Source organism: Notolabrus celidotus, chromosome 13 (assembly GCF_009762535.1).
Source record: "Notolabrus celidotus isolate fNotCel1 chromosome 13, fNotCel1.pri, whole genome shotgun sequence".
NCBI lineage: Eukaryota > Metazoa > Chordata > Actinopteri > Labriformes > Labridae > Notolabrus > Notolabrus celidotus.
In genome coordinates this window covers 20,625,832-20,651,447 of record NC_048284.1, presented here as the reverse complement: position 1 = coordinate 20,651,447, position 25,616 = coordinate 20,625,832, and the positions used below count along the sequence as shown (strand labels likewise).

Below are 25,616 nucleotides of genomic sequence, written 5' to 3'. Positions count from 1 at the left end.
AAAAGTCAACACATTTGGTAAATCCCATAATCCCGAGTGGGCTCGTAAACACAAAATGCAACAGTCAACAATGTGAGGCTTTGTTTGTTTGTCCTCTCCTGGTTTCCTCCCACACTTTCTCTCCACATCATCTGCCCCCTTGGCGGTTTGTTTTCATTTTCATCTTTGAGGGGATGTAAAAAAACAGCAGCTGACTGACCACTGAGACGTGACTCCCGCATGAATTTCAACTATGAGCTTCAGAGCAGACAGGGGGTTTCGGGTGTCAACAAGATAAGGATTATTATGATCTAACTGGCTCCAGATGCCTGCACAAGAGGAGAAAAGAAAGCAGAGTGGTGACGCTTGAGGCCATTTTTGGTTATTTTCAGTGAGTGTGAAGAGAGGATGTTATAACAAGAGGAAAGGTCAGAGGTCAGGCATGTCATGGTCAGGTTTAAGGTTGAGAATGGCATCCAAAGAACGCAGTGTACATTTTCAGCTGTATCACTCCGCCCTCAGGGCATTTTATTTCAAACTTAATCCATGCCACCTGAACAAATAATGCTCTCTTTTCTTCTCACACACTTAAATCTCCTTGCTCAGAAATCTGTCTTAAATCCAACTCTCTTTGCCCCAGCTGCTATATTTTCTCACTGAATCAATCCCAGCATGTAAATACAGGAAATGATCCACATGCCAACATCTGCAACGTTTTTGTTGCCCCTCTCTTTCTTTCATTTTGTGTGTGGAGACAGAGGAGCTGAACAAAAACACACCACCATGTGTATGTTGATAACTCCTAACATCTGGGCATATCATGCATATCTTGCATAAACATAAAACAGACACTCAGGCCAGGAAAAAAAAGCAAAAATACACTCTTGGCACTGCTTTTCTTTCATCTGGAGCTCTGTGCTTTCTGAGGTGTTTGTGTTGATACTGTACTCACAATCTTTTCTTGCTCCACAGTGGTATATTCAAGATTGCAATATGGTTATTATGTTCTCCTTCAGCTTAGCATCACCAAGGCTTCTCCTTCTGTCTTTTCTCAAAACCAGCGACCCTCTTATCGTCTGCGCCCTGCACACGCAAGAAAAGCATGGCACAGTGCCTCTTTTCCTTCCATAAACACGCATGCACACATCGTCCCTTAGCTCATACAAGCCATTCACCCCCATCTCTCTCTCTCTCCCTGTTTCTCAGTCTCTCTCTCTCTCCCTATCTCTCTCTCTCACACACACACACATACACACATCTCGGTGAAAGCTTCTCACATTCCCACAAGCGCAGAAGCGCTTTGGAGGAGTTGGATGGAGCTGCCTAGCTCTCTCTCCGGCAAAGAAGACTGAAAAAACACGCTGTCTTTCGCTTTTCACTACTTACCTTTTTCTTCTAAGAAACCAACTTCCTGCTGAGATGTTCTTTGACTACCTTTTGAAGGAGAATCAAGTTTTTGGGAACTAATATCAGGAAATCGAGTTTTACGCATTACATCCACGGGGGAGATCACAGCAGCGTGTTTTTTTTCCAGCGAAACAAGGAATAAATCAAGGTTGAGAGTTACAACTACAGCGTTTACGACTCACAAAAGCGCAATGTGTTGAAGGATTTCCCCTCATGTGGAGCGCGTTTTACAGCCGTCATCATCCTGAGCGCGTATACTCTCCAAATGGCATAAAGACGAGCTCCACTCTTACTGAAGTCATCAATTTGACACTTTGAGTGCCAATTTGATCCCAAATAACTGTAGTAATGCTATTACATCGACTCCATTAAGGATCTCTGTTGTGAGTAGAGACTGTGTTGTTGTTGCAAAGCTCTGCACGGGAGCTGAGCTGTCTCTTGTCATCTTAATTTTCTCCGGCATGGCATCTCAGTGGAAGTAGCCTTCAAAGTGGAAGATGGCTTTTTCTCTCTCCCCGGGTTACCGCCTAATCCCCCTGCATGCCTAATGGCACAGTGACAGTGAAAAGTCGGCTTTCTGCGAAGGTAAGCAGTAAGTTATGTCTCTGAACTCCATCAAACTCTTCAAACACTCTCGGTGAAACAATCCGAGCTGACACAGTGACAGCCTCTCTCTTTATTTTCATCCATAAATAATGATGTTTATTCAATATTTGATGAGCAGGAGTTTAACATGGTGTTTTAAGTTTTTTACCATCTCTCTATTGAACAGGTTCAACTTTTATATTTATCTCAGCATTTGTTTTCTTTGTGTGTCTGTGTCCATACTTTTTTAAGATTGATTTGGGACGATGGTCAGTTAATTGTGAAACGTTTTAGTTACTAAGTTCTCTCTAAGGCAACGTGCTTTATTTCTCCATCATGAATAAGGCCACCATTAGAAACACAATAATCTTTTCAGTCAAACCCTCCAAAAAATATTTTAAGAACTCATCCAGAGATGTTTCCATACATTAAAGCTGCCATGGATATTCTGTGTCTATTGCTTCACTCCTTCTGTCTCAGTGGACAAACAGAAACTGAATCAATCAAGGACACAAGTGTCTCTTACTTTATTCTTAAACAATTAAATTTTCCCCGTCTCACTTGTGTAAGTTTACAGTACTGACTGTATACATATGGATGACATGCCTCCATCTCCTCCTATAATGAAAAAGTGAGTCCAAAATACCGCCACAATGGGCGCTGACATATTGTGCTGGCTGTATGTGTTGGAACCATAGACTGTATAAAATATGGACGTAGTATCCGTGACATCACCTATCTGTTTCTGAAGCGCTGCTTTGAGGCCAGTCAAGCCAGTGTGAGATAAAGAGGGCAGGCTTTGAGCCTCCTAGCCAACAGCTACAGTGTTCCCGCCTGTCAATCAAGTCAGCTGTGCCTCTCATTGGAAGACTCTTATCTCAATATCTTTGAAATTGCCGCATTAGAAAAAAATTCACCCCCTGTACAGTGTGTGCCAATTGAGAAATGAGCTATCCAGACTACACTCGTCTTTTGTACCAGGCTGTAAACATGTTTATTTCTGCTGTAAAGATCATCTTTTTTGGATTGGTGTGTATGTGGTTTCCGGTACTTCCGGAGCCAGCCTCAAGCGGATCCTTGATGAACTGCAGTTTTTAGCACTTCGGCATTGGACTCAAATATTTAGACCGGAGGTTGCCGCTTAGCGCTGACATATTGTGCTGGCTATATGTGTTGGAACCATGTGTGGTCATGTGTAGAAGTGATCTGACTGTAGAGGAGTTGTGCTGTTCATCTTCTTATACATTCTTTGGTTTACAATTGCTAACAAGTGAAAACATGCTACAATTGTTTCCTTTTGGAGAAGTATAATGTTAAAGACTGTACACACAGCTCCTCGATGAGTAGAGTTGTTCACCCTCTCCAGTGCTAGCTATATCTTTGTCAACCAGCATCCCATGTGTTGTGTCTTAAACAGATAAAATTGGGATTTCATATTCCTCAGCTGAAAGACGACAGCGTGGCAAGTTCTCTCACATGGCTTCTTTATTGAACTCTGACTCTAACTGGGGCAAATCAACATGTCTCAGTAGAGAGCTCCCACTTATTAAAGAGTCCCCCAAAATACAGCGTCACCCTCTAGCGGCATTGACATGCAACAACATGGTGACTCCACACAGCACCTAAATGAGCACATATAACTTCTACTTACTGTGCTTATCCTTTTATACACCACACCATGGAAACCATTGTTATTATTTATGGTACAAAGGCATTCATGTTAAAACTCTAAGACAGGGTATAGCGAGTTTACAGTACCACTAGCTGCTAACTGATTAGATTAGATTAGATTAGATTAGATGAGATTAGAAAATCTTTATTGTCCCCAAGGGGCAATTTGGTTCGCAACAGCAGTCCTACACACATACTATACACACAAGCAATACACATAATAACAAACACAAGTCCATACATTACTTTAAATACGTATCCATATAACTCTCGTGGATGACATCAGCTTTGCTGCACATTAGACCAAAGGTACCACAATCCGATATAGAATGGCAAGGTCCTACAGAGCTAACTAGCTAACAGCAGTAAACTTGGCAGAGACAGTTTAACCTTAAAAAGAGACTCAATTTATGAAGACGTGCTTGTTTTTTATTAACTGTATAAAACATGGGTGTAAACTCAATGACATCACCCACTGAATCTTAAAGAGGTGTTATGAAGCCCCAAAAATGGTGGTTGCCACATTGGAAATGCTGACTGCTACTAACTTTGGAATAGCCTAGAAAGAAGTGAGAAGTGTGTGGTGACTAACAGGGCTTAAGCCGAGAATGTTTCCCATAGCTCTGGATCTTTTTCAATATCAGTAAAACTCTATGTGTCATTCCCCTCAGTCTCTCTGACTCAACAGACAAATCAATGGAGAAAGTTTTCTAATGAGGAAATATTGCCATCTGCTGTTCTGCCTGAAATAATGCAGGATTATCTGTGGCAAGTTGGCATCGTTGTGAGTCAAAGTTCACGTCATCGTATTACCCCAGTGAGGATGTCAAAAAGCTAACTAATTAGTTTGCAAGCTAACAAAATAATATTGAATTTACATGACAAAATGTCACCAGCCTGTTTCCGGGTTAGTGAATGTGCTTGAAGCAGTGAGCGGGTGAAGTGATTGTTTATTAATAGTAGCTCACTGAGTTAGCTGCTGTTGGCCTGCCTGCTACATATGTTGATGAAGCTTATTTCAGAGCGACACAGACTAATTTTCTACAGTCCTGAGAGGGAAAGAGCTGCACCCAGTGTCTTTCTAATAGAGGAAGTGCTATTGAAGTTGGGGAAATAACAGTGCCGACCCTTACTTGATACACTACGAGTTAAAGACTAAAATCAACACTAAAACAACCTATGCTAACAGAGCAATCTAACTACTAAATCACTAAAATTACAGCTAACAACATTCCGTACAATTTTGCTCCACTTGACTCCACAAAGTTTGCAAGGTGTTGAAGTTTTATAGGGTTTTATAAAGAAAGCTTGCACCGCATACGTCACCAGCCACCAGATCAGCCAATTGAAAAATTATACAGCAGTAGCCGTCTTCAAACTTTAGATGGCACCTGCTATGCACTAGGGTCGCAAAGGGGTGGAAAATTTCTGGAAGGTTTCCATGGGAAATTAAGCTGGGGAATTTTGGAAATATTCCAAATTGGAATCTCTCCTCCTGGGAAATAACTGGGAATTCAGGGTAATTTAATGGAAAGGTATCATATCCAAGCATAGATATTTGTTTTGTTATCAGCAGACATCCATCCAAAAATAATACAATTAAAACAGATTTATTTGTAAGTAGAAATGTATTAAGTGTTAAGTATTTTATTGAAAAATCAACTATTTCATTGAAGAACAAAAACATGAATGTTGAGTTAAATATTACTCATCCCCCCCGACCCAACCCATTCAAAAATGAACAAAAATGCCATCCCAACAAAGTCCCATTCAAAATGTTAAATGAAAAGAGCCGCTCTTCCTTCAACAAAGTCCCATTCAACATGCAAATAAAAAAGCATCTTCTTGCATGAAATCTGGTTGTTTTAGTCAGGATTATGCTAAAACATATTTTCCCCAACTATTATTTAAGTTCTCTATTAAGAGCCAACTTTCAATTTAGTAAATTCCTGGTTTATTCCCGTTAATTCCCATGTAAAGTTTCCAACTTTAAAAATTCACGGAATTTTGCAACCCTACTATGCACATATCTAAAACAATATGAGGAATTTAAATACTTTGTACTCAAATATCAGGATCGAGACGTGCTTAAATAAAGTGGTGTGTGGGTTAAGTTACTCTTTAGGAGAGATTCCTCAGCTTTTACCGCCAGCCTCAAGCGGACACTCGAGGAACTACAGCTTTTTTTGCACCTCTGCATTTGATTCATTTTGCAACACCAGAGGATGCCGCTTGCAGTTCTTTCACTATAATGAAGTTATTTTGTTGCGCAGTAGTGAGGTTCAACCTTCACAACACTCCAGGTGTCTTGGGTTTTGTGATCTAATAAACATTAAATTTATCTAATACAGTGCCCGTTTAACTCTCTATCTCTCTCTCTCTCTCTTGTCAATAACAAAGCTGTTCCACTCACGCACTCTTCCCACAGGCCTGGAGCCTTTCTGTTGTAGTAACTGGATACACAACAATGTTTCGTTGCATGTGTTTTTTGGGTTTGTGTGCTGATTCTGTAGCCTGTTTATAGGACTGGAAATCTCTGGCTCATTGGCCCTTTTTTGATCATGAAGGCCACAATTAAAGTTAAAAACTGGATCATAATTTTCATCTAGTTTTGTAGAACAAAAACCTTTTAAACATGAAGGTTGAACTTGAACACAGGAATGTAACAGGTAAAAACAGCTTTCTAGTGTCTAACCGTATACAGTGAAGGTCAAACATCTCATTTATGATACAAGACGCCAAAATCTTCAATAGTGGAGTCTTCTTTCAGCACAGATACTCTGTCTCTGCTGAATGTTGGTGAATGAGGGGTAACTCTCACCTTGAGAGCTGTTTGAAGAACGAGAGAAAGTCTTCGAGCCAAATGGCTCATAGAGGAACGTGTCGCTGCCAATTGTTTTCACAGAAATTATCAGACTTTAATTTAGAAATCATTAAGAAGTCAGGGGACGTATGAGCTAATCCTCCTACACAGATAACCTCTAAATGGATAATCCTGGTTGAATCCCCCCTAGGTCAGCAGTTCCTTCACTTTGTTGCTCCCAGAGAGATGTGAAAGCTTGCAAACCACTCACTGATAAATAGATACAATCCCTGAGACCCTATTTGAAGAAAGACTTCAATTTATGACAGAATTACTGTGTCCACAGAGGATGTTTTGTAAGGCCAAACCATAAAAAAATTATGAGTTTATGGAAAATCTCTGAACATATCAGCTATGGTCGGATGATGATTTCGCCTCTGGGAGTAACAGTGAACGTTTCGGGAATTCCAGTATAACCAGAGGTTAGCGATAAAAGGCTTTCCACAAAGACTTTCTTTTTCAAGCGCTGTAGAGTTTACGGTCTACTTAGTAACTTGAAAAAGAACAGTGTGTTCCAGATATGGCTGTCATTGGATGCTGTCATTTCTTGGTTGATTACATCCTCTGTTCATCTATTTCTGGGGTCTCATTTTGTTATTACTAAGTTGCACAGTAAAGCCTGATTTATACTTCTGCGTCGAATCGACGGCGTAGCCTACACCCGGAGGTCCGCGTAGCTCCCATACCTACGCAGAGGCCTATGCACGTAGCTGACGTGCACCTCCTCCAACATGTAACTACGGGTAGAATCGACGCAGACCGCAAGCCCTGTGATTGGTCCGCTCAGCGGCTTGCTGAATTTGCAGCACTTCCAGGATCCCAGCTCATCGGGCGCACATCGGCCGTGTATTTAATCTCCTCATCTCTAGTCTTCCCTGTAATCATGTCTGAATGATAAACAGCAACATGTATCAGCTGTAGATTAACATAACACGCTCTGAATCCCTGCTGTGTGTGTAGGGGCAATGCAGAAGTATAAATCAGCCTTAACACTGGCTTACCACAAGATTTTACTTATGATTTTTTTTTAAGTTATATTTTTGGGCTTTTTCACCTTTTTTGATAGGACAACTGAAGATACACATGAAACAGGGTGTAGAGAGTGGGGGAGACATGCAGCAAATGGTCACGGCTGGGAGTCGAACTGGCGACCTCTGCAACAAGGACTGTAGCCATGGTATATGGGGGCCGAGGACCACGAGCCCAACAGCGTCCCTTTCTTGTAATTTCTATGAGGGATGATGTAAAGTGGGGGTGGGTATGCAAATTACAATCCTGATAGAGCAAACAAGATCCTGGCCTAAAGTGGAGGGGTCTTGTCTCACCCCCTTTTTATTTTTCACTCTTAAGAAAAGAGGAAACAACTTTTAAATGGCTCCTGTTGAAAGGAGATCAAGAATATCAGAACAGCAAACCGTGTCCCTGCATACATCTACGCCTGCCGATATGTGATTGGTCAATACTAATTGAATTAGAAACATATTGCAAATGGTAACCAGAGCACTTCCCTTATTGAAAACCCAGAATCTATGGTACAGTATGTGCTGATTCTACATTTTTTATCTAGAATAGTGAATAGACATTTGCTCTAAATGGGACTAAAGCAACAAATAGGATGCTGAATCCAATCATGGACCCAAGCTTGGGTACCAAATCTGCAGGGTAGATGGAGATAAGATAGCTAATGTTCCAGGATGAGTGTGGGTGACTTCCTCAAAAACAGGGACTGCGGTAAGATAGAGTGAGTCATTTTGTTAGAATCAACAGGGGGCTCACTCCAGTAAACACACACACATACACACACACTCACACAGGCGTGGCATGAGCACCCGATGATTCAATTCAAAACTTAATTTGGTTGAGTAAGGCCGGATTGATCGCAGGAGGCGTGAAGGATGCTAGACTTAAGAAAAAAAAGCTCAGTATGTATCATCAGAATAATGAGGGGATAAAAAACAAACAAGATGGTGAAGAATTTAACACCCGAGTGCTCGCATCAGAAAATGTGTTGCTGAAAGGTCAGCGTGAAAACACAGAGTGACATATTCTCCAGACAGATGACTCACCCCTGACCGAGACTCTGTAGGAGTGAAGTAATGCACAAACACACGCTCACTATCTGTTTATCTGTTGCTCATTCCTGATACTCCCATTCCTCTTTCGCAGAACTCCTTTCATCATCGTCTCTCTGATAGCCAGGGGACCTGTGATCAAACAAAACTTGCACCTTTTAATAAAAAAACAAGAGCTTGGAGTCTTGTTCTTTAAAAATCTGCATTGCAAGAACTTCAGTCAGGATGCTGTATCAGGTTCATGTAGAGGTCTGATTTCTCTGGAGCCAGAGTCAGCCACAAAGCAAACTCACAGGTATCATATTTTAATTTCACTTGATTCTGCGGTTCAGTTCAAATCAATGTCAAGCGAGAAAACACGACTTTGAACATTATGTAACTGCTCGACACCGGGAATATGATAAATGCAAGTTTTTAAAAGAGCCGTTTTCTCTCTGCTGTATCATAAAAGCTCCGGAACAGCCCAGATCCAACTACACAGGTGTGTTTTTTTCCTGCCAGAGTAGACTCTCCTCAAGACTGCGTGGGTGTGTGGTGGCTGAGCTCACTTTCCTGTGTGCTATGTTGCATTTGTTAGGGTGTTATAGTAGCCTCATATGACTCCCTTCATAGTTTCTCACATCCTCATGTGGGCTAATGGCAGATTCATGTCATATCAGAGTTGTTGTTATTGCAGTGGTGACTGTTTCAAGTCCCAATTGTCCATCGATGCATGGCCGTACATCGGCCGTGCATTTCAGCTCTTCCAAGACCCCTCTCTAATCTTCCCTGTAATCATTGCTGTATGATAAACAGCAACATGTATCAGCTCTAAATGAACATAACATGTTCAGAATCTCTGTGAAAAAGTGAACAGAAAATATAGCGGTGCCGGAAACAGGCCACCCAACTATCAGAGAGGCCACATTGCCCTCAATCATTACGGCAGAGTATTGCCGAGGGACACGGACACATTGATGCACAAGTATATGGTGCTCATGTACGCGTTGGCCACTGCTGCTGTAGGGTCAATGCAGAAGTATAAACCAAGCGGCAACCTCCGGTCTCAAACTATGAAGCCCATGCGGAAGTGTTATAAACTGCAATTCATCGAGAATCCACTTGAGGCTGGCTGCAGAAACACTGGAAACCACATAGACACCAATTCAAAAAAGACGATCTTTACAGCATTAATAAACATGTTTACAGCCTGGTTCAAAAAAACACTTGGCTCTATGTAGCTAATCTCTCTATCGGCACACGCTGTACGGGGGCTGAATTTTTTTCTAACACAACGGTTCAGAAGATATTAAGATTACAAGTTTTTTCCAAAATAAGGACATGACTGACGTGACTCCCGGACGGGAACACATAGCTGTTGGCTAGGAGGCTCAAACTCTGCCCCTTTATGTCACACTCTGCCTGGTTGACTTCCGCATTTCCAATATGACTGCTGCCGTCGATTGGCTTCAGAACAGTGCTCAGGAACAGATGGGTGATGTCACGGATACTACAGTATGTCCATATTTTATGCAGTCTATTGTATAAACCAAGCTTGACCATGCCTGCTGTCTTGCTCGATGTTGACCAGGCAGTCTTTCCCTACTGTACTTTCAACATTGCCGCCTTCCTAAGCTGTTCCATGAAGCTTATTTTATAAGACCGATTGCTCAAAGACTGGATTAAGTGAGTTTTTCAGCTTAGTAGTGTGATAACCTGGCAAATAAACACGTGTAGTCAGAGCCTGACAGCGTCTCATCATAGAAGAGGTTTGCTTTGTCACTATAGCCAGTCATATTCAGGGATACCATGTGACAGTGCCTGCCCTAGTGCCCTGATGAAACTGAAAAACTACTGGCGCATAAGCAGGTGAAAGTTCCACAAGCAGAAGAGCACTAGGCTCAGAGGGAACTATCAGGCGCTCAAAACATGGTTTTCCCACACAGACTGAAGTATTGCATGTGTGAGCAGAAGTGCTGTGCAACCACTCGTAAAAGATGATATGCAATACATGCAATTTTTGTCTGCATGTTTGGCTCTTTACATCCTCATGCAGGAATCTTGCAGGCTGGCACGTGAACCCCATTTGAGTTTGTAATTTTCGGCTGAAAATGCAGCCATACTGGCCTCTCCTGAAATATGTGTTGTGCTCACAAGAGAGGAAGGGATAAGGATTTATACCCACTCCTTTTTTTCGTATGTTAGGGTGGTTGGATACAGGGGACTGGGATCTGTGGGGGATAAAAGCACCAACCTCTGCATGCATTGAGATGTAGCTCCTGGCTGTTACATGATGCGAGTAAAAAGAATCATTCAGCTTGAGAGGAGGAATCAGTGGGACAGCAGTTATCAAGATTGTCTTGTTTGTTTGATCAAGACACTGTCGGGTGACTCCTCTGCAGCTGACGCTGACCTCTCAGAATTTTACATCAGGGGTCAAAAAAGTAAATTAGGATTCCATGTCCAAGCTTTGTCACACATCATCTCATGTCTTCAATATAGATTTATTGTTACAAACAGCCGTGAAGGTGAAGGATCCTGCTGGGAGTGGTTTCAAGTGTCAGCTGGTTATATCAACGTTTCGCATTGGTTGAAAGATAATCCCTCACAGGAAGAGTTTGTGTTTATCTAAGTTGTGTTATCATTGACTGGTAATGTAATTACAAAAGAATGACTTTGACTAATCCTCCACATTAGTGTGTTTATGTAACCAAAAAAAAAAGACTGCTGGCAAAAGCATCACATTTTTGAGCTATTTTGTCTGAAAAATAAAACCCAGAAACCTGAAAAAGAAACACATTTTAAAGGATGTTGTTAACTTTCTCCATTAAAAGTTGATGGTTTTAGGGCTTTTTGGAGCCCATTATAAAAGGATCTCCTTAAACTGCCTCTTGTTGTGACTAAATTTCCTCAGAGAACCTATTTGATAGTGATTAACTGACTAATGTGACAAAGTGTACACAGTTTGTGTTTAATGGGCTGGAAAAGGCAAAAACAGCAGTATAGGCCACATTAACACAGACATTAAAAAACATCTTCAAGTAATGGGTCCTCTATTCTCTTTCTGTATAATGTTATATAGTCTGCAATACGGGGAAATATTATCATATAACATACTCTTCTACAAAAGCCCAACCAGTAAGGGATTTTTTTTACCGTGTTTAGATGGGAACAATTCACAACATTTTAATTTGGCAAAATTTGTTTTGAGTTTGATGATAACTATCCAAGCGGAAACCTCCAGTCTGAAAATATGAGTCCAATGCGGAAGTGTTAAAAACTGCAGTTCATCGAAGATCCGATTGAGGCTGGCTCTGGAAGTACCGGAAACCACATACACACCAATTCAAAAAAGACGATCTTTACAGCAGAAATAAACATGTTTACAGCCTGGTACAAAAGACGAGTGTAGTCTGGATAGCTCATTTCTCAATCGGCACACACTGTACGGCGGATGAATTTTTTTATAACGCGGCAATTTCGAAGATATTTAGATTATGAGTCTTCCAATGAGAGGCACAGCTGACTCGATTGACCGGCGGGAACACTGTAGCTGTTGGCTAGGAGGCTCAAAGCCTGCCTCTTTACGTCACAATCCCTTGACAGCAGCAATATGGCTGTTGCCGACGATTGGCCTCAAAACAGCGCTTCAGAAACAGATGGATGACGTCACGGATCCTGCGTCGATATTTTATACAGCCTATGTAACTCTTATCTTAGAGTCAGTAACATAACTTCCACTTAGTTGTTCAATAACTTGTCCTACTTTTGAGCCACAATTGACAAAACCATCACTGTGTCTCTCCATCTTTCATCCCCTTGGCACTGTAGTTGTGAGTGACTGCTGGCCTCAGTCATGACAGTTATACCCTCGCTTTACAGATTAGTGGCGCATTTAATTAAGTAAAATCCATACAAAAGACAAAGAAAATGTCATATATCCATAAGGCATATTAAAGAATATATACTGTAAACTGCAAACAATGGTGCTCATTCTGCTGGACAAAGTTTGACATGATTTCTGAATCACCCCACGCATTGTTCTCTGGATCTTAAGTTCCATCCAAAAAAAATCCATGACAGATTATTGCCTTTATGAGACTCCCAAATGAGTTCCATACCTGCTTATATTGGCCAATCTGTCTACCAATCAAGCTTTAAATTGAACTTTAGATTAACACAGAAAACCTACGGCTCATATACAACAGTAAATTCCATTATACTACTTGTAATGCTCTGCTCAGTACTATACTACACCAACATTTGTATTACTTCTCTTGATGTGGCAGATAAAGCAGCTCTAATGAATTAGTGAGATGTTTTTAGAGGTTTTACTTAAAAGGAAATAAATGTCAAACATTACTCTAATTCAGTCCTTGTCAAATAAAATCAATATATGAACATGTTCTTTTCCACTAATATAACCTGAACTCTGTCTGTTGTATTGTGCTTGTCAGTGGTGTAGGCGTACTCTGAAGTGAAGTACTTAAGCTTGACCCGGGCATCAAAACGCTTGACAATCTCTTTATTTCTACATTTCAGGTTGAAAGCAGTGTCAAGAGTAGGTTATGTAAAGATTGAATGCTTTTCACTTCACACTTTCTCACGCAGGTAATCGCCAACAGTCTTTGCATTGGAGCAGAAAGCAAACTGCTCAACTCAAAGCCAAATAAAGAAAGAAAGTCTACATCTAAAATTCTACAGAGTCTAATAGTAGCTTAAACATGTGGCTTTGAGAGTGGTCTTCTGTGTTTGACTCCCAGATCCATGATTTAATGGTTGCTGACCTTAACAGCAGCAGCAGCAAGGGGGTTTATCTATCCTTCCCCTGCTACTGTAATTAGAGCTCTCTGGCCTCAGTTAACCTTAACAGAGAAGTTTGTAACCCAAAGGAGAACACATGATTCAATGTTACTGTAACGGACGACATAAGGGTGCAAATATGTCTCTCCTTATTATGCCCCCTATTTATCTTGCCTTTCCTAACTCCTCCTTCCTACATTTTCATCGATGTTAGAGGCCTTTCTCCATAAAATGTCAGCATACATTTCACTGAACTGAGTCATCGGAGTCTCACTTTTTTCAGCTACTTTCTAGAGTGTGAAAAGTGAAAAGCACCTCCTCTCCCTGTCTCCCCCCTCCGGCTGTTTTCCTCTGGTCCTGATTTCTCTCATACTTCCTCTTCTAGCACTACCTTACAGATCCTCTTCTTGCCACTTGTCCTTGTCCCTTTCCTCATGCGCATTCTCTGTCATTTTCTCTTCACAACACAGCAGAGGAACTTTGGCACAAGTAGCAGAAAAAAAGATGTAATTAACACCCTGAACACAGAGCTAACGCGTTCATTTGGAGAGTACAAAGAAGGTGCATAAATTGTGAGGTTTTGTTTTCTGCAAACACTTATTCAAGCCAAATTCTCACCTTCTCTGCTCTTCTCCTTTCCGTCGTCTCTGTCTGCCAACCCCATATCAATCCCACTCCTGCTTCCCCCACATTCTGATCCCTTCACCCCTCCCCCCTCAGTGACACCTCTCTAAATTTAACGTAGAGGTCAACCGTGTGACGTTACTTTAAGGACTGTCTTTACCTGATGTCTCCTCATAAAAACTGAGACATACAAAAAACACACACCGGAGGAACGCCCCTTAATTGTTAAGATACTGTGTTAATGATACACCTGACATTCCTGTGCACACATCTGGCAGTTGCTATAGTAACGGGTCATCTAGCAGCAGCACAAGTAGTTGCTATAGGGACAATGCATCACATGACACCGCCTATAGATAGGTATCTTGTCGTTATCATGCTATAAAAGCATCATTTCTCTCAAAGAGACACCACATCCAGAGGAAATCACAGCGGAGGTGTTACAGTGCAAAGAGGGGGAATCTCTGCTCGCTTCATGTGATGTTTCTAAAAAGGAACTCCTGTAAAGAGTCACTCTGAATGCTAAAGACGTCTCCAGTCACAGAATAAATCTGCTCCTTCAAATGTGTGCTACGTTTAACTGTTTCATCATTTTCCTCCAGTGCAGTTACACAGCAGAAGCAGTTTTAGTCATTAGAGTATTAAGGTGATCACATGGAGGCTAATTTATAATTCATTAAACACTAATTTGGAAAACTGCTCATTAAGGCAGGCAGCGAGAGAGAAAATGGAGCAGAGGATGTGGCATTATTTATAAGTTTTATCTGATTTGAGGTGGGAAAAAAAGTAATTAATATTCATGCAGTCTGTGTGTGATCACTGCGATAAGTTCACGGACAAAAGACAAAGCAAAAATAACGCACACTCCCACAGGAGGAGCTCTTTATATGTTGTGAATGCAGCAGAAGATGTTTGCATCCTGTCTAGGGGTGTTCACGGGGGGGTGGCATGGGTGTCATTGAACCCCTGAACTCTGATTGGCTACTCAAGGTGCCATCAAACGATTCATTTTTAAATTCTGTTTTATTGCTGGATTTCAATAGTTGATCAAGATTTGACGATTTGGTCCCACGATCACGTCTCAGTGACATTTTAATTGAAGCTGATGTGTCAAAGGGAATAAATATCGGCTCTTGAGCTGTGAACATGCGAAGGGCTAATGATTGGCTATAGGCCCAGTGAGAGGTGGGACTTATGTTCAAACAACAACAACAATGCACTCTCTTCCAAAGATGGTTTTGTCATATTTCAGTGTTGCACATTCTCCTTCTTTGGCGTTTCACTTTGACTTTTAGAGATGCATCATCTTGCCAAGTATTTAGCTTTGAAGATTTTTATATGTTGCCATTTATGTATGAATGTTGCAGCTGTTTGATACCTTTGTGTTGATTAGTTTAGACGGATACGGTCATGAGTTGATGTTTAGTTTAGTTTTTTTTTCCTTTTTTTCCGAGTATTAGTTATCATTTGTCTCCCTTGTGTGTTTAGTGATCCATCTCTTGTTGTATTTTCTTGTGTATCTCAGTCTTGTCTCGTGTTTCCTGTTTTATTTTGTAGTTTTTGATCCCGTGTTTTCAGTTTAGGTCCCTGCCCTTGTGTGTTTCCCTCCTTTTTGATTAACCTGACTTGCTTCACCTGTGCCCACGTGTTCCACACCTGTGTTGTTTACGTCTTTCTTGTGTTCTGTGAGTAAGGGGGCGTGTCCACTGCCGGCGTTTTTGGTGCTGGCAGCACCGGTTTCCTATTCAAACTCTATTGTTCAGCATTTTCAGCGCTCAGCGCTCTCAGCGTAAAAAAAACGCTCTCAGCATCAGCTGATTTTTGTTGCAGCGCTCTGAGCGCTCTCAGTTGAAAACAGTTCAACTTTTGGAACACCGCCGCACTCATCAATGTCACTTCTTGATCACCAACCAATCAGAATCAAGAAGGGGCGGGACTTCTGTAATCATCTTTGTCAAAACAATGGCAAAGATCCGTGCGGAGGAGAAAAGTCACACTCATTTTTTAGATATAATTTCCTGGTTTAAAGCTGCTGCTGATGCTCTTACATGATTTCTATCAATCTTTTTTACAGTTTCATGTTAAAATTACGTTAAATGACAGCATGTATGAAGCATACGGAGCATTTGAAAACAGACCTAACTGGAAGTGACTTGGTCGATAAGCTGGTGATAAGCGCTCTGAATCTGAGGTAATGCACGCTCCAAGTGCAAAAACGGCGCCAGTGGACACGCCACCGAAGTCTTCCTTGTGTTCCTAGTGTTTCATTGTCCCAGTGTTTTCTTTTAAATTCAGTTTCTTGGACATTTTAGTAAGTTGGTTTGTACCTTTTGTTCTTTTATTATTAAATCTTTATTAAATGCTCCTCAGTTTTTCCCCAATGTGACAGATACAGGAAATAAATGTAATTTAAACATGTGTGCACACATTACTATTTGCCTTCTCTACTTAACACTGGGACAGAGTGGGCCACCACAGTCCAAAAGTTCTGGACACCACCCTGCCTGCACAGACCTACTGATTGAATGTTGAGCAGTGTCACTGAATATCAACATGTCATTTCATGTGGTCACTGCACAGGTCTGACAAGTTCTCCAAAGTAGAAAGCCTTGTTGTCTCAGAGCTTGAGTGCTTTCTCATTAGAACTGCTGGTGCGTAGACTTTTGTTTTCACTGACTGTTTTTTCTTTGCTCCAGTCTTGTTAAAACTATGGATGCACTTGGCTTCTTTTCTGCGTCTGTTTTCTGACAGGGGAAGCACTCTCATCTCGTTCGCTTTGAGGCTTTTCTATCCCTTTTCTGTCCTCTCCACCACTTTGTTTATACTGTTGTTTTTACAGGTTCAGCTTTCAGTTTCTGGTCATGACTCAGTGTCGCACCCTGGAAGGTGCATTGATGTAAATTACCACTTCGATATCCCTCTCTGTCATCTTTTTTTCTCATTTTATTGTCTCCTCTGTCTCCATCCCCCATCTATCTCTCACAGTAAACGGAGGAAATCTCTCCCCCTGCTCTCAAACATTGTGTGGGTTCCTGTTTGACGCATACAGAGCAGCCAGAGGGAGAGCGAGAGGGAGAGCTAGAGGGAGCGCGGAGAAAACCCGAGAAAAAGTGGCTGGTTGTGTTTGTCCTTGTGTGATTCACCATCTGTGGTCGAGCACTTTCCTACAGCAGTATTACTGAAAAGGATGATTGACATAAAAAATACATTAAGAAGTGAGCGGGAGAAAAGAGGGTGGGAGGAGAGGACGTCTGGTCGGGTGTGTGATTCACACTGACTTTGATTACTAAAAGCTTTGTCTCGCTCTGAATCCTAAAGAAGGTTTTATTGCTCTGAAATATGTGGAAGAAAAGCGGGGTAGGAAGCGGGAGAGAGGAGAGTGACCAAATAAAAGAAAATTAAAATTAGAGACAGATTAAAAATAGATCTGAAAAGAAGAAGGGAAGGCGGAGGAGAAGGACAAACAGGGAGATATGAGGATAAAAAAAGCTTGAAAAGCGAGTGAAGGCAGGATAAAATTATTCAGGGTCACAACCAGAATGCATTAGCCCACAGACTGGGGGTGAGAAAGACAGAGCGAGAGATTTAAAGATTGTGAGATGGAGCTGGAGAGGCACAGAGAAATAGAGAGAGCGGGGGAGATAGAGGTGGAGGCCATTAAGACGAGATCATTTTAAAAACAGAAAGAGAAAGGTCATGTGTGGGTTCCTGTTCCCATGCTAAATCTATTTCATCCTCTTACGCACTCTGTTTACCAAATAAACACACTTTAATTAATATTACCCTTCTGAGCCAATCCTGATGTCACAGCAAACAGCCAGGTTTTTTCTGTTTGCTGAGTGAAGAAATGGAAAAGACATGATGTGACACACATTCCTAATAAAGCAAAACAAATGAGCACAAATCATACATTTCAGTTTTCCTGGTAAAAAAGGTCTAAACCTGCTTCACGCCAAATGAGTAGCATGCTACACGTTTTCACACTTGAGCTACCTCTAACATATGTTAATGTGAAGGGCAATGTTTAGTGAGCATTCAAACTGGAATCCCCACAGCATGAGCAAAAGCATTGGGGTCATGCTCACCCTGTCAAGAAACTAACTTTTTTTGCCACAGTGTCAACAGGCAGAGGTGAGATAGGCCAGGCTCCTCTCTGCCGATTGATTTGATATGAAGTGTGTGATCAGTTTGTCCAAATCATTGCTCATCTTGTTGATTTAAGTGAAGATTTAATCACCATTGTTATTTGATGAATCAAGTATTTAACAGCCTGGTAATTATGGTCAATATCAACCATCACATTCATGAGGGTGCTGTTCAAGCTGCACATTTATATGAGCAGGAGAACCTTTTAAATATATCCCCATTATAAAAAAAAGACTCATTAGTTATCCTTTTTGAAGAAATTATTAAAAGTTACATTAGTTATGCATTAAATACTAAGACATTACTCATCTGCAGAGGAAAAATTACAAGTAGCTAAAAATATTAAGGAGTGCATATCAGCTTCATCTTGTGTTCTTTCAACATTTCTCTGTTGGGCATGTGTTACAAAAAAATACCTGTTTTTGTATCAAGTTGTCTTTAATTATTCAAATATATGCAAAACACCTGATGTGGCGTTCTTCTATGGCTGGTCACTACAAAGTCTCTCCTTCATATACACAGTTTCCTCAGGCCGCTGTCACATTTAAAGAAAGGTGTAGTGTATAGTGAGCAGGTGGTTATGTAAAAGAATCCTGAAATGATAAGACAAGACCCCTCCGCTTCACATCTGGGCCTTGGCTCACTCTATCAGATGCAGAAAATAACAGCAGCACCTGTATGAACTCATCTTTCCGCTTGCATTTCCTTCTGATTCGTCCAGTCCTGTCCTGACACTACCAGGGCAGTAACAGTGTTGTGGTTTATGTTGCTTTGTCTCTGTTTTCATTAATTTGATAGATGTCTCTTTCAGTCAGCTTCTTTGTGTTTCTCTAGTTTCTGCGTGGTTTTCCTCCTCTTGTCTTCTCTGCTTTTTTTTAATTCTCAGCCATTTACCACAAATCTAAATGTTTGTGCTCTTCAAATAAAAAGAGAGTATTATAAATATCCTCCATGTTGTCTACCAACGCTGGTGGAAACGGTTTTCCCACATTGTGAACAGAAAGAGGTGAAATCATAAACTTCGACTTACGCCAATTAAGTTGACATGTGTGATCTGGTTGGTCTTGGTGTCACTCTTGCTATTCAGATTTAATACCTGTCGTTCTGGGGATCAATCAGAATCAAGTATTAAACACAGTCAGTCGATTAGTCTGACAGTTAGGACAGGTAATAATTGATTGTCACATAATGCATCAGAATTTTGCTTCTAACTGAAACTAATACATCACTTTTCAATTGCAATCCCATTCTAACCACAAGTTAAGAAGCTGTTAAATGTGTATTATGGGCAGTATTTTAAGAGCGAAATCCCCCTAGCCCAATATCTTTCTCATTTTTCATTTAAAAGAAAGAGCTGTGGCTTTTTTTCCATGAGTCCCATACTTAAAATTCATAGTTTCTAAAGACTTATGGCAGCAACCTTTGGTTGTTGAAGACAAAAAAACAGGGCTGAGAATTGTGCTTTGGGCCAGGAGTGAGTTTAGTGTTGGAGAGAGCCAGACAATGATGTATAACAGGATGATACATTTCAATACACTGTTGCTTCACAGCTGTTTTTCTCATTATTCTACTGTATGGTTCTGACTCACAGATTAATTTAATTCTGGTGGAAATTAATCTGATGAAGGAGACCAGACACTAGATTCAAACATTAAACCTGCTTTTTTTTTTTACCATCAAACACAGTCATTTTAATCCTCTAAGTGCCTAACAGGACAATGCTAATGTCATTTCAGCACAGATTAACAGGCATTTAAACATAAATGAGGCTCCTGAGAGAAGCCTGTCTTTGTTTAAGCCCTCTTCATCTTAATAACTATTAATAGATATCCGAGCAGCTGGTGAGCAGAGACTATGATTCATTGGAATATAATGTCGGAATAGCTTCATTATATTTCCAGTTTTATATCAGTGACGTATAAAAACAACCTATTCAAGATTTTACAAAACAAGCCATGTGTGTTTGCTTCTCTGCCTGTTTGCTTTCTATTCCTATATCTCTCATCATCTTGTTTCCTGAGTTTCTCCCTCATACTCACAGGAAAACCTCAGTAAACAAACACTCAGCAGGGGTAAATGTATGACTATGTGCAGTCTGCACACACATGCACACCCCACCAATGTAGCCCTGGGGGCCAACAGCAGACAACAAAAAACATCATGAGTAAATAGAGGAGATGTTATACACTGTGTGTACATTTTCCTGTGCTCGCATCTTTATCAATGTTGAACTGTAAACAGCCCTTTCTCCCACATGACAGGATGCTGACTTCTGACACACTCTTCCTGTGAAACTGCGCCAAAAAAGAAGAAGCAGTTTTTCAAAAGTCACAGCTGTACATGAGATGATATGTCTGTGTAAATTGAGACAAATAGAGTTGTGATCCCTGGTAAATCTGCACATCTGTGAGTGATGCTGCACTCTGAATATTTAGCCTCTTACACCCCCTATGTACAAAGTGTCTAAGAAACTTTGGCAATGTTGAAATACATGTGCCTCCCTGCCCTGCTCAAACATATTGTTGGAAATATCAGTTTATGTGCAAATGAGCTCTTCTGCCATACTGATGTCTGAAGCTGTCGGAGAGCTTTTCCTCCTGAATCCATCCAAAAGTGCAAACAAACTGGAAACAAACTGCTGGGAAACAGAGGTAGTTTAGTGACTTGGCAGTGCAAGCGCACACAGAGCAGATGCTGAACATAAAGTGCATGTCCAATTAATTACTTAAATATGTCTGCATGTGTGTCTGCAGGTAAAGAATGACTGCAGCAGCAGGTGTGCTAACAGGCTTGGCCAAGCTAAAACGCCAGGACTCTGCCCGCTCTCAGCACCGGCCCATACCAACATCCCCAGGCCTGGGGAACCTTGGGACTGAGGCCGCCCCAAGGTGATTCATTAGAGACAATAGAAAACAGAATGAAAGAAGGATTAATACAAAGATTCTTGATGCTTTCCACTAAATATAAAAAACAGATGGAGTTTAATCTCTCTATGATTCATGAGCAAAACTATTTTGATGTTACAAAAGTGAGCACAGACTGCTCACAAAGAATATAGTGTTTGCTAGATCTTGAGGTCAACATCAACCCTTTTGCACTCTGTATTTTTAAGTGGTATTTTATACATAAAGCTCTTTGACACTGAGTAAAGCTCCTAATTTCATTTCTGTTTTCTTGAATACTTTGTTAGGAAGCGGAAACGGCGCACTGATGTGGTGGTGGTACGAGGTAGGCTCCGGCTCTACTCTGCCTCTGGGTTTTTCCTCCTATTGGGACTAGTCATCCTGGCCATAGGGATTGGGATGGCCACACTGGGTTACTGGCCACACAGTGAACCCATGCCCAAACCTCCCATCGGAGGAGAATCGAAGACGGCAACTGCTGGAGGAGTGAAAACATCTGCATCAGGGGAAGAAAATGGAGCCAATATGGCGGTCACGGATGAGAATGTGGCTAACACCAACGCTAGCCATGTTCAAGGTTAGTACACTAAAGGACAATATGTTTTACTTTATTCCATTGGAAAGTCATCTTACATTCTTTCATAAAACACTTTGAAAAATATAGTTTGGGTAAGGATGCTACTGTAATGTGGATTGACCAACTCAATGGGCTGTCTGCAAGGACAGATGACGATGAGACGAGCTTCCAGTCCTAGGAATATTTATTATGACTGTTTCAACTGGTTTCGTCTGTTGGAAATGATCAAACAAAGGTACATAAATAATGATAGTTATTACTTCCAACAAACTTAACAATTGTAAATAAGGCAAACTAAGACACTACACACTCACAGCTCAATGACACAGTTGCTCAGTCGTGAAGATGTGGGAGATACAACCAGCAGCCAGCTGGATTGTTCTCACAAAAGGGCTCACACAGGTGAGCTGGCTGTCCTTTATGAGCTCTGGAGCTCCTCCCACTCATGCAGCAGGTGAACAGGCCAGGGAGAGCCAGAAAGGAGGGGGGAATTGTCACAGGGAGAGCTGAAGAGGAGGGGGGATTTTCTACACACTTGATGAACTGTTATTTCTTTTCTAGAAATATCTGAAATTGGCAGTCAACTTCACTCTTTACATGCTCTGTGTTTTTATTATGTAGATACACCATCCAAGCAGACAGGGGGCGCTCTGACACGATTCCTGGAGCAGCATCGTCACTCTGAGAGGATGAAGATGTTCGGACCCTTCACTATGGGCATTGGGATTTTCATCTTTATATGTGCTAATGCCATTCTTCATGAAAACAGAGACAGAGAAACTAAGGTAGGGTTGAATCCAGCAATTGAAGAAATCAAAAATGAGTTTCCAAAACACAGGAACTTGATAAAAGTGTAATGTCTGCAGGGTTTAAAACAATCATTTTTCAGAACAGGGTGCTGGTATAGTTACATAAGAACATTTCCAACAAGTATTTCAATTTTACAAAAACTAACGTGGAAGTCTAAAGAATAAATAGTTCATATCACTTTCCAAACCCCGTATTCTCATTTCTGTTCTTCCTCCACTCTCTCTAAAAAAACGAGGGGCATGCAAGCTGCTGCCAGACATCTTTATTCATCATCCCGACATAACGAACATGCAAATCATATTTCTGCCAACCTCCAGCCAGTCTTATCTCTGCAATTTTCCTCTGATCACATTTCCTCTGCTCTTATGCCCTCTTGTTCCCCTCCTTGATTCAATTACACTTCCCATCCTCCTTCCATCTCCACTTTCAGGTGAATCGTGTTTACCAAGGTCACGAAATTCAGAACACACAAATTAAGAAACTTTGAAGTACATGTTATATCGGGGATAATGTTGTTGGATGATGAATTGTTGTTACTTTGTATCGTGGTCCTGCATAATTGTGTTTGGGTTACATTCAGCTTTAAAAACCTGCTCACTGTTTGTTATACTGCGTTTATTACACTGCTATGTCAAGCACTTGATTCTGATTGGTCACTGACTGGCAGTATTTCATTGCAGACCGTTGTTATTTCTTGATAGCAGACTGTTGCTGCAAAGAACAGACCATTTCATTTGTACTGTATGACATGACCTTGGGATGAGGCTGGATGAGAACCATCTGTTACCCAAAATAGTGTACTCAAAGACATAGCAGATCTCAGAGTGGAGTATTTGACCCAGCTGTGTAATAAAATGAAACATTGATCACTCACTGAAGTAATCCAAAGGTAAACACGACTCCTACCTCCGCTAATACTTTTCTCCTCTGCTCTAGATAATCCATATGAGAGACATGTACTCTACCGTCATTGACATCCATCGCCTCAGGCAGAAGGAGCAAAAACAACACCATCACAGAAACAGCACATATTCAAGAGACGGCTTTGGAGCTGATAACGCATCACGGTTCGCCAGCAACTCCCTCCTTGCTTTCTCTTCCCGGGCTGGAAGTGTTGCTGGAGGGGTTGGAGGCTCCACAGAGGAGGAGGAAGTGCTGTTAGGAGACGAGGAGTTTCACTATAATAGGTCACAGGCTAAGTTGGATTGTAGTTTTGCTGGGCTGCTGGCGCCACTCTACAAGGACCGGCCCTTTTACGGCCCGGGACTCGGGTTGGTTCACTCTGATTCCATGCGGCACCAGTGGTCTATGGACGGAGACGGGGAAAAAGGGGGACATCATGCTCGCTCTATCGTCTCCTCCTCTATCTCTGCCTTCACACTCCCTGTCATTAAACTCAACAACTGCGTCATTGACGAGCCGGAGATGGAGGCGATTACCGAGGAGGACAGAGTAGGCGACAGGAGAGACGGAGAGAGGTCACAGCCTCTGAGCTCAATGGAGTCTCTGGTGGTTCCTGTAGCATCTGTTGCCAAGGCCTCCAAACCTCCAGGCCTCCACAGGAGTAACTCTGCGTCCTCTTCCTCCCACTGCTCCTCTGTCTCCTCCATGTCCCTCTCCCCTGCTCCCTCAGGCTGCTGGCTCTCCCCAGGAGCAGCAAGGACTGACTTTGGATCCAACTCCTCTCTGCACATGCTCAGCAGCCACTCAAAATCTCTGGACCTGGAGCGTAGACCGAGCATGCTCAGTGTGAACCCGGAGCAGCGGAAGCACCCCAGCTGGCCACGGCTTGATCGTAGTAATAGCAGCCGAAGTAACAGCGGAAACCGTGGCAGCAGTAAAGGCTACACGCGGCTAGAAGACAGGGAGGAGCAAGGGGAGCGGCTTCTCGATGCGACTGGGAGGAGGGACTTCAGCAAGCGGGAGAAGCTGCTGATGATATCAAGGTCACATAATAATCTGAGCTTTGAGCATGATGAGTTTAACAGCAGCACCCTGAAGAGGGGCAGCTCAGAGACCCGATTCTGAAGCACTGAACTAAAGGTTAAAGACACTCAATTTCTGTTCCATAAATGTGTGTCAGGGGGGAAGTAAGTTTAACAGCTCCACTCTTGTGCCAGAAACACTCAAATGTGCTTTCAAAGACTTTTCTGAACTCCAGTTTTGGACTTTGTTTTGCTGTAAGAAAGACACAATATGCAGCACTACATCTAGATGGGCTGTTTTTAGCCAACCCTGACCTTTAACCTCCATGTAGGGAGGTGAGAAAGACTAGTTTCCTACAGGAGTCGCTACAAAATAAATCACATCACATCATCCATCTGCTTTGTACAAACATAGTTCTAATAAAGTTTGAACAGGATCTCAACCCTCAGACGCTGCTCGAGATCGATGCCGTTTCATTATAACAGGTTTTGAAAATTGCTTTTCTAAAACAGTCACAAGGTTTCACTCCAGCAGCTGCCGGTGAAATCAAGGACACACCAGCAGCACTTCAGGCAAGTTTCTTTCTGAGGGGGTGATAGAGAAGCAAAGTTAAATGATTTATAACAAGGTCTAGGGAAAACCTGAGCAAGAGGCATGTGTGGTTTAATATCAGAATGGGTTCAAAGACCATATTAGTCATAGTAATGATCTTTATTCAGAGGGAACCTATAAAACAAAGTGTGTAATAAGGTTGTACATGGAGACTGTCGTTGATAATTGACAAAAACAATCGCTCCAAAGCTTGATCCGTAAGGCAACTGGACTGGTAGAAATTCATGAAGATGTTACACCTCGCCTCCGAAATGCTTCTTCAGTTCTGACCAGACTGGGGAAGACCTAGAAAATATAAGCCTCTAACAGTTGTGGGTGTGTCCAGGTCATCACAATAGGGTCCTAAGTAGGAGTAGACTACCTTGACACACCCACGACTGTTAGAGGCTTATATTTTTTAGGTCTTCCCCAGTCTGGCCAGAACTGAAGAAGCCTTTCGGAGGCGAGGTGAAACATCTTCAAGAACTTCTACCAGTCCAGTTGCCTTATGGATCAAGCTTTGAATTACCATGACCTGGATGGCTGAGAACCTTCACAGACAAAAACAATAACTGTATTTACCCAAATAGTGACTTTAATCAACCTGAGCTTCAGTAAGTACCAGGCCTTTATTTGAAGAAGGCTTGTATTTAGAGCCAGGCCCTTATTTCTAATTCACT

General features: G+C 41.7%; 2 protein-coding genes across 2 annotated transcripts in view; one reads left to right on the top strand and one right to left on the bottom strand.

Moving 5' to 3' along the window:
* Positions 1–25,616, bottom strand: part of tmem244 (transmembrane protein 244) — a 98,801-nt gene that overhangs the window by 11,423 nt on the left and 61,762 nt on the right. The window lies entirely within an intron of this gene.
* On the top strand, positions 1,281–24,793 carry tmem200a (transmembrane protein 200A). Its single transcript, XM_034699667.1, has 5 exons — positions 1,281–1,971; positions 20,883–21,017; positions 21,320–21,609; positions 22,231–22,394; positions 23,356–24,793. The coding sequence occupies exons 2-5, from the start codon at positions 20,890–20,892 to the stop codon at positions 24,445–24,447; spliced, it is 1,674 nt and encodes a 557-aa protein (XP_034555558.1). The 5' UTR covers positions 1,281–1,971; positions 20,883–20,889; the 3' UTR covers positions 24,448–24,793.